Raw genomic sequence first — 12323 nt, 5'->3', positions numbered from 1 at the left:
GTTCTTCGTGGTTCCCCAATTTAATAATTTTTACAGGTTTCAGTCAATACCTTTTCAATTTAGTGTTTGACTGATGCCCTCTGTTTTAGTGGAACATCTGCTGTGGCGTCTCACTAAGCAGAACAGTTGACTGAATCTATGGACAAGGCTGATGTAAATAATTGGTGACAATGCGCAGATCTAACTCGTTTCTTACTGTAAATGGCATTTCTCTACATTGACAAGTATTTCAGAGTACATTTTATTTGACACCAATCACCTTAATACACCAGAACTTATTTCAAAACAATCGAAAGGGGTTGAACAAGTAAAGTAAAAACATTAGTTGGCATATTTAGTATGAGAATCTTATGGCCACTTCAAAACCAGACTATCGATCCCATTTCAAGGCACATGAGGGCATCTCCACCCACCATTTCCAGGTTTTAAAAAAACTAACAGCACTGGTAGAGCATAGTGGGTTCAATCCCCTGGACCGCATGACTAAATCACCTGCTGAATGGCATTCCCCAGTGTCTTGAGATTCAGTATCACCTTACTGCATTTAACATTCCATCTACTTGATTCAAAGTTGCCCCCCCCCCCCCCCAAAAGCATACTTAAACAGGTGGTTATGGTGGTACAGTATGACCAGTAAAATGACACCATATGCTCTCAAAAGGCTATGTAGGTGTGGGTTGGAATGTCTGCAGACAATTATTTTTCCAAATGTAATATGGTTAGCTGAACATTGACAAGATTGACCCACCCCCCCAGCTATGCTCCACATCTTATGTGAAATCAGCTTCACAAGTAAACAAAACGACATTCAAGGCTGAGTACTGCACTTGAGCAGAGATTGCGAGTAAGCGTTTCCCTGTACCATTTACACCTGGTGTCTCCTGTGTACGTGACAACTGATTTGATTGAGCCTGAAAACATTGACCAGTTCAAGATATTGCAACAGTTGCTATGTAATCACATTTCCTTCACCACAAATCCACTGCATTAAGTAATCACTTTGTCCTTCTAAAAGTGAGTTGTAAAGCTTAGCATTTCCTCCGTTGGTAGATGTTGGCACCCTATGGAAAAGTTACCCTGCCCAGCATGTTGAGAGATGGCTGAATTAATGGAAGTGGCAGATCACTCCTTGTTCCTTCCTGTCAATGGTGAGAGGGCTTTGGGTAGTTGGCAGAGAGCAAGACCATACTGTGCACAAGCAGAGACACCTCTGACTCTGGGACAGAGGGACATAGAGAGAGTCGTGAGGACAAACATATCACCCTTCCTCACAAATTTTAATTGAACAGACCACGCTATCGGGAGAGGGAAACATTAGATACCTTTCAGGTGAGATGAGAACTGGAGCCACTGTGAAAGCCATTCCCGACACTGGTTGATGCTGAGACTGCCAGAATCAAGCCCCCTGACATAGCAGGCCTGATGAGACCAGGGTCAAGTTATCAATATGACTGTGTTCCATTTGTACATGTGGGTTTTTGCTGACATGATTACATAGACAGTGGGTATAGAAAGTCAATGTTTGCCTTACAGCCTGAAAGACTTTACAGTTATTTACACACAGTAACTAACAATATCCAAGTGGGAGGAAAAGCAAACTCAATTTATTAAACTAAAATACCCTATTTGAATAAGTGAACACTTGGTGGAACCACCTTTTGCTTGAATTACAGCCATGAGTCACTTTGAATACGTCTCTACTAACCTTGCACACCTAGACTGATATTTGCACATTCTTCCTTGCAGAATTGTTCAAGCTCAGTCAAATTGCATGGTGACTGCACTTAAGTCATTCCACAGATTCGATTGGGATTAGGTTGGCGCTCTGACTAGGCCACTCAAGGACATTCACCACCTTGTCCTTCAGCCACTGTATGGTTGCTTTGGGTTACTGTCATGGTTTCAACATCTTCCCATTTTCAAATTCCTGGCAGAGGTCTCGGTTCTCAAATCTGTTGGTATATTTCACTGTTCATTTTCCTTTCTATCCTGACAAGTGCTCCAGTCCCTGCTGTTGAGATACACCCCCACAACAGGATGCTGCCACTGCCGTGCTTCACTGTAGGACTGTGGTCTTTGGGTTTTCGGCCGGGACATTTTGTTTTGCGTTCAGGCCATAAAGTTCAATTTTGGTCTCATCTGGCCAAAGCACCTTTTTCTACTTGGCCTCAATCTACAATGTGCTTTTTGGCAAAGCTCAAAGGAGACTTGATGTGGATTTTTTTGAGGAGCGGTATTTTTCTTGCCATCCCCCCCATAGAGGCCAGATTTGTGGAGCGCTTGTGATAGTGGTCACATGCACACACCAAAGTCACCATTGGTTTCTTGGTAGCCTCTGATCAGTCTCCTTGCCAGGTCACCCAGTATGGAGGGACGGCCTGAATATGTTGGGTCTGGGTGGTGCTATACACCTTCCACTTCTTAATAATGGTCGAAACTGTGCTCCGAGGGATAGACAAAGCCTTTGAAATCCTTTTACATCCATCCTCTGACTTGTGCATTTCCACCCATTGTGGATTCTTTGCTTTGAAATGCACTACTAAGCAGTGGAGTCCTCTATGAACAACTACTTTTATTCTGAACTAATCAAAGTCACTACAATTGAGCACAGATGGAAGCCAATCAGCTTTATTTGTAATCAGTCACTACAATTGATCACAGATGGAAGCCAATCAGCTTTATTTGTGATCTGGAAGGTGGTTGGTTATAATTCAAAGTTTGCAATTGCAATTCTGGGGGGGGACTTATCCAAGTAGAGTATTTTACTGTTAATGCATTTTCAGAGTTTGAGAAAAAAAATACTTGGATATTGTGGGTAAATAAAGCTGGAAATCACATTTTGAAAGGGGGTGGTGACTTGCTATACCCAGTGATGTGCACTGACCTGTCTCAGCTCAGAGTCATCCAACTGGTGCAGGCCATGTCTGCTGAGAGCACGGTCCAGCTGTAGCAGCTCTATGGCGTGGCTGTTCAGTCGCGTGCCAATCATGGGAGTTGGGAGGCGGGGAGTCAGGAAGAACAGGGGACAGAGTTGCCTCTGGAGAGAGAGGGACTTACATTGATGTAATATTTTTCAGCTGGTACAAATAGTCTGATATACAGTACCAGTTAGTTTGGACACCTACTCAATCAAGGGTTTCTTTATTTTTTACTATTTTCTACATTGTAGAATAGTGAAGATGTCAAAACTATGAAATAACACATGGAGTCATGTAGTAAGCAAAAAAAAGTTACATCAAAATATTTCATATTCTTCAAAGCAGCCACCCTTTGCCTTGACGACAGCTTTGCACACTTGGCATTCTTTCAACCAGCTTCATAAGGTACCTGGAATACATTTCAATTAACAGGTGTGCCTTGTTAAAAGTGAATTTGTGGAATTTCTTTATGCGTTTGAGACAGTTGTTTTGACAAGGTAGGGCTGGTATACAGAAAATAGCCCTATTTGGAAAAATACCAAATCCATATTATGGCAAGAACAGCTCAAATAAGCAAAGAGAAACGACATTCCATTACTTTTAAGACAAAGGTCAGTCAATACAAAACATTTTAAATCACAAAAACCAGTAAGCGCTACGATGAAACTGGCTCTAATGAGGAGAACCATAGGAAAGGAAGACCCAGAGTTACCTCTGCGGCAGAGGATAAGTTCATTAGAGTTACCAACCTCAGAAATTGCAGCCCAAATAAATGCTTCACTGAGCTCAAGTAACAGACACATCTCAACATCAACTGTTGAGACTGAATCAGGCCTTCATGGTCGAATTGCTCCAAATGACACCAATAAGAAGACTTGCTTGGGCCAAGAAACATGAGCAATGAACATTAGACCTGTGGAAATATGAGTCCAAATTTGAGATTTCTGGTTCCAACCGCGAAGCATGGAGGAGGTGGTGTAATGGTGTGGGGGTGCTTTGCTGGTGACACTCTGGTTTATTTAGAATTCAAGACACACTTAACCAGCATGGCTACCACAGCATTCTGCAGCGATACACCATCCCATCTGGTTTGGGCTTAGTGGGACTATCATATGTTTTTCAACAGGACAAAGACAACACACCTCCGGGCTGCGTAAGGGCTATTTGACCAAGAAGGAGAGTGATGGAGTGCTAAATCAGATGACCTGGCCTACACAAATCACCTGACCTCAACCCAATTGAGATGGTTTGGGAAGAATTGGAGAAGGAAAAGCAGCCAACAACTGCTCAGCATATGTGGGAACTCCTTCAATAATTCCAGGTGAAACTAGTTGAGAATGCCAAGAGTGTGCAAAGCTGTCAAGGAAAAGGGTAGCTACTTTGAAGAATCTAAAATATATTTTGATTTGTTTAACACTTTTTTGGTTACTACATTCTTCCATTTGTGTTATTTCATAGTTTTGATGTCTTCACTATTATTCTACCATGTATAAAACAATAAAAAAATCAAAAAATCCTTGAATGAGTAGGTGTGTCCAAACATTTGACTGGTACTGTACATGCAGTAAACCCATGGACTCATGTTTTAGGGAATTTCTGAATAAAGACTACAAGAAAAAACTGACCATCTGATTTGCGTTTATTCTCTTGATACTCAGGGGAGCTCCAGAAAACAAGCCTCGAATCACCTGGATGTCAGATATGTTAGGGTGTACCCCACTTTGCACCTAAAAAAAACACATGGACTGGTCAGACTTATTTTACTGCTGCTCTTTAATCATGTTACTTTCATTTCGTATATATATATATTCTTTAGGTATAAAAAAAAAAAGCATTGTTGGTTAGGGCTTGTAAGTACGCGTTTCACTGTAAGGTATTCGGCGCATGTGACACATTTTTATTTGACATCAGTGTCTAGCTGCATTACAGTTATGGGAAAACATCCATGTTTGCCCAACATCATGTTGGACAATGGACACATTTGAACATCTGACATATGCAAGGGAGGGGTTAAGAGTTTCTGTATCACCCGCCTTGTTGCAGAGGTCTAGTAGGCTGATCTTTAGGCGGCCATCTTTGACATGTGAACCTGCACTCTCAAGCCCCTTCAGCACAGCCCAGTGGTGCTGGGCCCTGTGGGAATGGTTCACTCCCTGGAACTCAGTCTGCTGCTGGGGGGTCCAGAAGTGGCGGATCAGGAGCTGGCGGGGGAAAAGGTACCTGGTAGTGAAAAAGAGAGGGGGGAAGCAAAGGGAGGAGCAGATGGAGGAATATGTAAGGCAGGGAGATGAAGGGAAGACAGGACACGAGGGGGGGTTAATACATTGTAGGGGGGGCACAATGTATTAAAGTTGGGGGCATACTGTATGTTTACAATGATTAATCAACCTTTTAACTCCCATTGACTTTGAGAATTAGGCTATTTTCTAACTAAATATGAATCAAAAGAGGATGTTGATGAGATGACTGAAATGAACTCACATTAGGACAAAAACCAGGTAGTTGGCAAATGGAGGAATAGAAATTAACAACAGTGGAATGGCTTTGATCATGTCTCTGCGAAACTGAAAGACAAAGAAAGGAGAAGTTACCATTTACTATAACCCATGCTAAGGAGAACTTTTCAGACTTGGACATGCAGACATAGTAAAAGTAGTCCTATGTATTGCAGATCAAAGTGTTACAGTTCAAAGCCTTTAATGTAGATTAAAGACTGCTAACCACATTATCAAGAACTTTCCTTGTTATTCAAGTGTATGCCCTAGCCTCGACCGACCTGCCTGAGTTTCTCCATATCACGATAGGGCAAGTCCTGGACTTTGACACTGTTGGTGAGCATCCTTGTTCTTATCACCGTCACCTCTTTGGCATCTTGGAAAATGAGTTGAATACCTGAAAAAAAATAAAAATAAAATATGGCTAATTTTCGGTGTACCGGCAGCACAGAAGCCTGCCTATGTGATGCATGGAATTGTTACATATTGAGCTAGGCCACGTGTGTGTTCTTTTGCCTTCAAACGTGAGATCTAGATAATTTTGCTAAGGTAATGTAGATCTGTAAATAGAGACAAATAAAGAGATGCATGATGCCGAACAAAGGATAAACTAAGGAGGCTTGATGACCAATCAATATCACTTATAAAGTTTTAGCTAGTTCTATGGCAAGTAGTGTCTTACCTTTTGTAAAAGTGTGATAGAGAACATAAAAGCGAGGAAAATATCTTTGGAGGAAGAGTTCATATTTGGCATTGGCCCCTTGCAGCCTTGACACAATTTGCAGGCCAATCCCTAGCCTGGATTTGGGGGATGAGTAGTGTCTGTACAGGGGCAGTCTGTAAAGGACACAAAACGATTGTAATGAAACAAGAGCGGCTCATACGTTCAAGCACTTAAAGAGTTTGACTTGTCGTTAAAAAGTAGTACTGTTTGTATGACAACTCAGAGAGTATCAAAATCAGATTTTTTTTTTTTTTAAACAGAACTTTAATATTACAAGCTGGTTCAGATCCATTTGTGCCGACTTATGTCCAACAACTCTCGTAGTTGTTGTCATGCCAAAAAATGTAACGTTAGAATTCAAAATGTTGTATAACCAGCCTTTATCTGACAGTGAACAGTGGTTGGGTGTTGCCCGCCCAGACCGAACAGTCAATGAGTTTACTCCAGAGAAGTGCCACATAACAGCGGCTCGACAACATCACGATACAAGTATATAACGTATTGCATGGGTTTTCATACCTTGCTCCAGAGGTGGCCGTGAAAGAGGAGTGTATAACTGTAACCCCATTAGTTCTGATTCCGTACAAATCCACAGAGAAACGGCGGCCCACCGCCGCACAGAACAGCGCCATTTTTAGAAGGGCAGATTGACAGCTTCTCTCTGCGTGATTGGCTGTATGATTACCGTAATGTACCCAATGTTTACCGTGCCGCAGTCTAAATTGCTAAATTCTAGAATGATGACTAACACTATACTGAACAAAAATATGAATGCAACTTGTAAAGTGTTGGTTCCATGTTTTATGAGCTGATATAAAAGATCTCAGAAATTTTCCATACCCACAAAAATGTCTCTCAAATGTCGTGCACAAATTTCTTTACATCCATGTTAGTGAGCATTTCTCCTTTGCCAAGATAATCCATCCACTTGACAGGTGTGGCATATCAAGAAGCTGATTAAACAGCATAATCATTACACAGGTGCACCTTGTGCTGGGGACAATAAAAGGCCACTCATTTGGCAGTAGGTCCAACCTGCATCACAACCACAGACCACGTCTAACCACGCCAGCCCAGGACGTCCATATCTGGCTTCTTAACCTGCGGGGAACATTAGGAATACCTTCCTAATATCGAGTTGCACCCCCCGTCCCCTCCTCTCTCCCAGGACTGACAAAAAAGGCAGAATGAATTACATAAATTGAAGTTAAGAGGCACTCTGGCAGTTCTTATGTTTTATATAGATGCATGCATTATTATTCTCCCGAGTGGCGAAGCAGTCTAAGGCACTGCACCTCAGTGCAAGAGGCATCACTACAGTCCCTGGTTTGAATCCAGGCTGTATCACATCCGGCTATGATTGGGAGTCCCATAGGGCGGCAATTGGCCCAGCGTCGTCCAGGTTAGGCCAGTGTAGGCCGTCATTGTAAATAAGAATTTGTTCTTAACTGACTTGCCTAGTTAAGTAAAGGTTAAATAAAATGTTACTTCAATTTGACTTATTGACTATGCACATTTAAGAAAATAAATCACATTCACTATTTTGTTTGACTATAAATGCATGTTTGTAACCTAACCTTTGACATGGGGATTAGTGTTTGTGTGTTCCCCTTTTGTAATATGGTTTTTGCGGAAGTGTTTCCCTATACAAACTCTGCATGTAGGCTGTTAATGTATGTTCCTGACGCCCTCCTGCAGAGAGATTAAGATATTCCAATGTATTGCACATAATTAGATCTCTTCAAGATGCTCATTACGCTGACTGTGTAAAGTTGATTTAGCCTCAATGGATCTTGCTTTGATCTTTCAGTGATTTAATTTTATATAATTGGATTTTGGCCTGTAAAAATGTTTCATAATGTGAGGTGGAGTAATGTTCTGTCCCCATGAATGTTTACATGTCTACTAATTTGCATGTTGTGCTACAGAGAACTGAAGGAGTGAAATGGAAGGGGCATTTGAGCAAATTGGATTTAAGTTGGACTGGATGTACTGTTCATAAAGACTAGCTACTGCAAGCGTCATCACTGTCAATGTTCATTAAATTTGTATCAGAGCCACAGGCCTGCCCTAACCAGACACATCTCAGCTGGCTCATGTAATCCACTGTGGCAGTTGAGCACACCAGCTCTGAGCAAGTGGGTTCTCTGGTAAGAGGGACTGCGATGACAGCTTTTGTCTGCCCCCCTATATTCTTGAAGTTGTTTGCCTTTGGTGGAAAATGCATCTACATTTTATTTTTCTCTATCATGGGTAGCAAAATTCCGTTAACATGGTTAAGTCTTGCGCTTGTTGTGGCTGCTTCCTGAAAATATGATTAAAAAGATGCAATGCTGGTAATGTTGTCATATTTTCATTTTACAGCAAAGCTGTAGCTGTGTGTACAGCTAAACCACAGGTATCAACTCTCAAAGAAAGTGACTAGGAGTTATGCACTGTGTGTACACACATCTTAGTATGGTCTTCATGTTTCTGTCATAAGTGTCCACGTGGATATTTTTTCTTGCTGTCAATCACCTTTTAGTTGACTGAACAAGGAGCAAAATTGAAACAGATGGGGGGTGGGGGGGACTCCCTTGTCGCTTCCTATTCATAACACATGACTGGAGTGCCGGGCCGTTCTGCCCTTGTCGAGATGGGAAGGTATTGCAGCTGTTTTCACCGATGATGATGATGATGATGCTGATGAGCTCAAGGTTGAAGCTCTAGGACTCCTACTGTTCTACTTGAAATATGGGGGACGAGTTCCTCTGGCAGTCTGATCCTAAAGACACGATCCTAATAGCGATCGGTCAGAGCAACTAAATACGCATGATCAAAAAAACAAAGATGAATGGTCTGACATACCCTTGGCATGTAGCAGTGCATTCGGCAGGAAATAATTATCGCATTGTGCTATCTTCGTTAAAAATCATCAATTTAAATGACTGTTGGTTATCTACTGAAGATTAATGTATAGATCCCTTCCATAATCAGAGGTTGCATTGCTGTGGCCTCTCACTCCCTTTGAATTTTACTCTATTGGTTTGTGAGTGGAAAAACTGTAGGCGATGCATAAAACCCTCGAGTACAACCATATATTGCATAGCTCCAAAACGAGATGGATTAACCAGGTTGTGGTTGATCGTGATCTCCTAAACCAAAATACTCTCTAGTAAAACATGATGCTTGTAATACATGACTGCTGAAAGCTATAGTGCTAAAAAGTCTGTAGTAAGATTTGAGAGCTATAGGATGCGGAGGAGGCAGGTGGATTTGATATAGCGAATCCCTTATTTGGGTTATGGTTTTTCCAATAGCTTCCATTACATGTGTTTGCCACCCGCTTTGGTCAACCTCCTGATTAGTGGTGGCCTTCAGCAGCACGTTTATTGCCTTACCTTTGACATTAGCTATTTGCATTCAACTGCATAATGTAATTTGTTTTTAAACTCGCACAAAAGAAGCCAAAGAAGTTCACTGATATCCCACACATAGATGTTTATTGGTATTCCTACAAGGATGGAAAACATTCTATAGGGTAGGTATAGGCTGTAAAAAAGAAAACAAGCCCGATTTTGACAATTTAACTTTTAAAGGGTTCAGTGAACAGTGAATAATAACAACAGTGAATAATAATATTCAAGGAACATACTGGAAACTTTACGATTTGAAAATAAAATAAAGATGTTTAATTAAACAAGTAGGCCTACAATCCTATGAGGCAACCATGATCATATCATTGTCGGTAGACGGTCTCCGGTCTTCTACAAAAATACTAATCATACTTTCTGTTTTAATTAGAAGATTGCAACCAAGGAAAAATATGCCAAAAATCACAGTGAGTGACAATACGCACAGAACCGCGATCTGCACCACACGCATTGTGAAGAGGTCATGTTCCTCTGGATGAGACGCACCGAATCCACTGTCGGTGATAACTGCTGCTGCTGCTGAAACGTTGCAGCATACACGCACAGTGTCAAATCCAGAGTGCTCTTCTACGGACACTGTTTTATTCAGTATTTTCCCGGCGACATCCATGTTGTTGAAATCGTTTTTTCCTGCAATAAGTTGGCTGATTTCTTTTTTCTTCAATTAAATCGGACTTATCCAACTCTATGCAGTTATTCAATCGTCTTCTGTAGGCTAGAAGCGAAGAATGGCAAATGTTTCATGATTCTCAGAAAATTGATTCTTGGGTGAAATGATTCTCAAATTCCTAGTGAAATAGGCTACTCCCCGAACTATGATATTTCAAGAACACCTAAATAAAGCATGACACGAGGGTCAGATGAAGGTTCAGCATTTATTGAATACAAACGAGACCGCAAAGACTTACATTCTTTTTAGTGTAACGACACACTGCTCTCTGAAGGTTCTTTGCCAAGCTATGTTTCTGACACGAGGTTTTTAAAGTAGGAGTGCGTGTGCGTATGTGTGTTCGCGCGCGCTTCTCGACATTCTTGGGCTGCCTTTGCGTCACTCGTCATGTCCACCTGATGGCAGTGTTAATGAATTTGAAGCAGAGTATTCTATTTTCTTGACTTTGTATGTACGCAAGCAAACAAAAAACAGGATAACATTTTGAAACCCATCGTCTCCATATACATCTAGGCCTATGATTGATGTTTTCCTCTTTCCACTGACTACTCATATAACTCATTTCAACAACCGAACGGATTATATCGATTCGATTTTGGAAAAACCTGTCCAGTCTGCTTCGATTAGGACCTTGGTGATACTGTGTTATCTCTCATGGGCACTTTTATTTCATATCTCCAAAATGTCCTTGTTCCAATTGGTGTTTTTTTTTTTAATTCTCAAGCCACAGGTAAGCAAGCATAAGCGGTACAAATTACGTTTACAGAGCTCCAAGGCCACAAGTGGTGCCTTATTCCTAGAATTTGGATTTCCCCTGCCGACACATACTGAGTCTCATCCAAGTGGCATTATTGAATTCATGTGATGACTGGCTATTTTAAAATTGGCGTCTAATATAGGAGGTGTTCAGATGACAGCCTGCCTCCTTCCCTGTCGCCATCTGGGCTGAGATAATTTGAATCCCCCTAAAACATGGCATAGGCCTATACTCTGAACAAGACATGACTGGCACTTATTTCAACTAGTTTAATTTCTTTTTAATCCCTTTTTAGTTGGAGCCATTGAATATGTGTGATTCTCGTAATGAAATACCATTTTCGTTGCATTGATTGAGCTGCTAAAATTATATTGTTATATGTAGGCCTAAATCCTACAATATGTGGGTAGGTTCCTTCTAGCCTAACAACTACTTGAGATGGTAATTAGTTTAGGCACATGGCTTGGGATGCCCTTGGCCTACACAAAGATATCTCTGTATTTCAATAGGGGTAGGAATTTTCAGCAAAGTGGGGTTTTATTCAGAGCTCAAGGTTTTTGGTTGTTGTGCTGTTTACGTGCAAGAGCAGATCTGTGATTCTCAACCAACCATTCCAGAAGGGGGGGGGGGGGGGCAATCCTCATGAACCTGCTGTTTTTGACTCATATCTGGTCTCACCTAAACTTAAGGTCTCAGGGAGGACTGTTGGCCACCCCTAGTTTAGAATAACCATTGAGCAGGTGCTCAAACTGATCACCCACCAGTGCTCTGACTGGGAGGTTCCTTGATCTGTCTGCCAGCCCATACAGTGCCTTCAGAAGTTTTCAGACCCATTGACTTACTCCACATTTTGTTGTGTTACAACCTGAATTCAAAATGTATTAAATAAAAAATCTCACCCATCCACACACAATATGCCATAATGACAAAGTGAAAACATGTTTTTAGAAATGTTTGCAAATGTATTGAAAACAAAATATAGAAATATCTCATCTATATAAGTATTCACACCCCTGAGCCAATACATGTTAGAATCACATTTGGCAGTGATTACAGCTGTGAGTTTTTCTGGGTAAGACTAAGAGCTTTGCACACCTGGATTGTACAATATTTGCCCATTATTCCTTAAAAAGAATTCAACCTCTGTCAAGTTGGTTGTTGTCATTTTCATTTCTTGCTGTAGATTTTCAAGCCAATTTAAGTCAAAACTGTAACTAGGCCACTCAGGAACATTCAATATTGTCTTGGTAAGCAACTCCAGAGTATATTTGGCATTGTGTTTTAGGTTATTGTCCCGCAGAAAGGTGCATTCGTCTCCCAGTGTCTGTTAGAAAGCGGACCGAACC

The 12323-nt window shown here is 41.2% G+C and overlaps 2 protein-coding genes across 2 annotated transcripts; both read right to left on the bottom strand.

Annotated features, from left to right (window-relative positions):
- Positions 1 to 216: 216 nt before the first annotated feature.
- On the bottom strand, positions 217 to 7024 carry letmd1 (LETM1 domain containing 1). The gene is made up of 9 exons (XM_021566148.3): positions 6657 to 7024; positions 6096 to 6250; positions 5695 to 5810; positions 5400 to 5482; positions 4952 to 5138; positions 4544 to 4645; positions 2885 to 3037; positions 1323 to 1419; positions 217 to 1216 (listed from the first exon to the last, which is right to left on the bottom strand). Exons 1-9 carry the CDS (start codon positions 6767 to 6769, stop codon positions 1143 to 1145), a joined length of 1080 nt encoding a protein of 359 aa, XP_021421823.3. The 5' UTR covers positions 6770 to 7024; the 3' UTR covers positions 217 to 1142.
- A 2573-nt stretch (positions 7025 to 9597) lies between these two features.
- Positions 9598 to 10487, bottom strand: rprm3 (reprimo, TP53 dependent G2 arrest mediator homolog 3). The gene has a single exon (XM_021567368.3). The coding sequence runs from the start codon at positions 10158 to 10160 to the stop codon at positions 9834 to 9836; it is 327 nt and encodes a 108-aa protein (XP_021423043.2). The 5' UTR covers positions 10161 to 10487; the 3' UTR covers positions 9598 to 9833.
- Between the last annotated feature and the right edge of the window lie 1836 nt (positions 10488 to 12323).

This window comes from Oncorhynchus mykiss, chromosome 16, assembly GCF_057628025.1.
Source record: "Oncorhynchus mykiss isolate SJ-2025 chromosome 16, ASM5762802v1, whole genome shotgun sequence".
NCBI classification, from domain to species: Eukaryota; Metazoa; Chordata; class Actinopteri; order Salmoniformes; family Salmonidae; genus Oncorhynchus; species Oncorhynchus mykiss.
This window is presented reverse-complemented; position numbering and strand designations above follow the sequence as displayed.

Excerpts from the sequence above, each read along its gene's own strand:
- letmd1 (XM_021566148.3), bottom strand. The coding sequence starts at position 6,769 with ATGGCGCTGTTCTGTGCGGCGGTGGGCCGCCGTTTCTCTGTGGATTTG. Across the intron at positions 6,251-6,656 it reads ACGGCCACCTCTGGAGCAAG|ACTGCCCCTGTACAGACACT; the intron begins GTATGAAAACCC and ends TGTCCTTTACAG. Across the intron at positions 1,217-1,322 it reads GTTCTCATCTCACCTGAAAG|AGTCAGAGGTGTCTCTGCTT; the intron begins GTATCTAATGTT and ends CCTCTGTCCCAG.
- rprm3 (XM_021567368.3), bottom strand. The coding sequence starts at position 10,160 with ATGGATGTCGCCGGGAAAATACTGAATAAAACAGTGTCCGTAGAAGAG.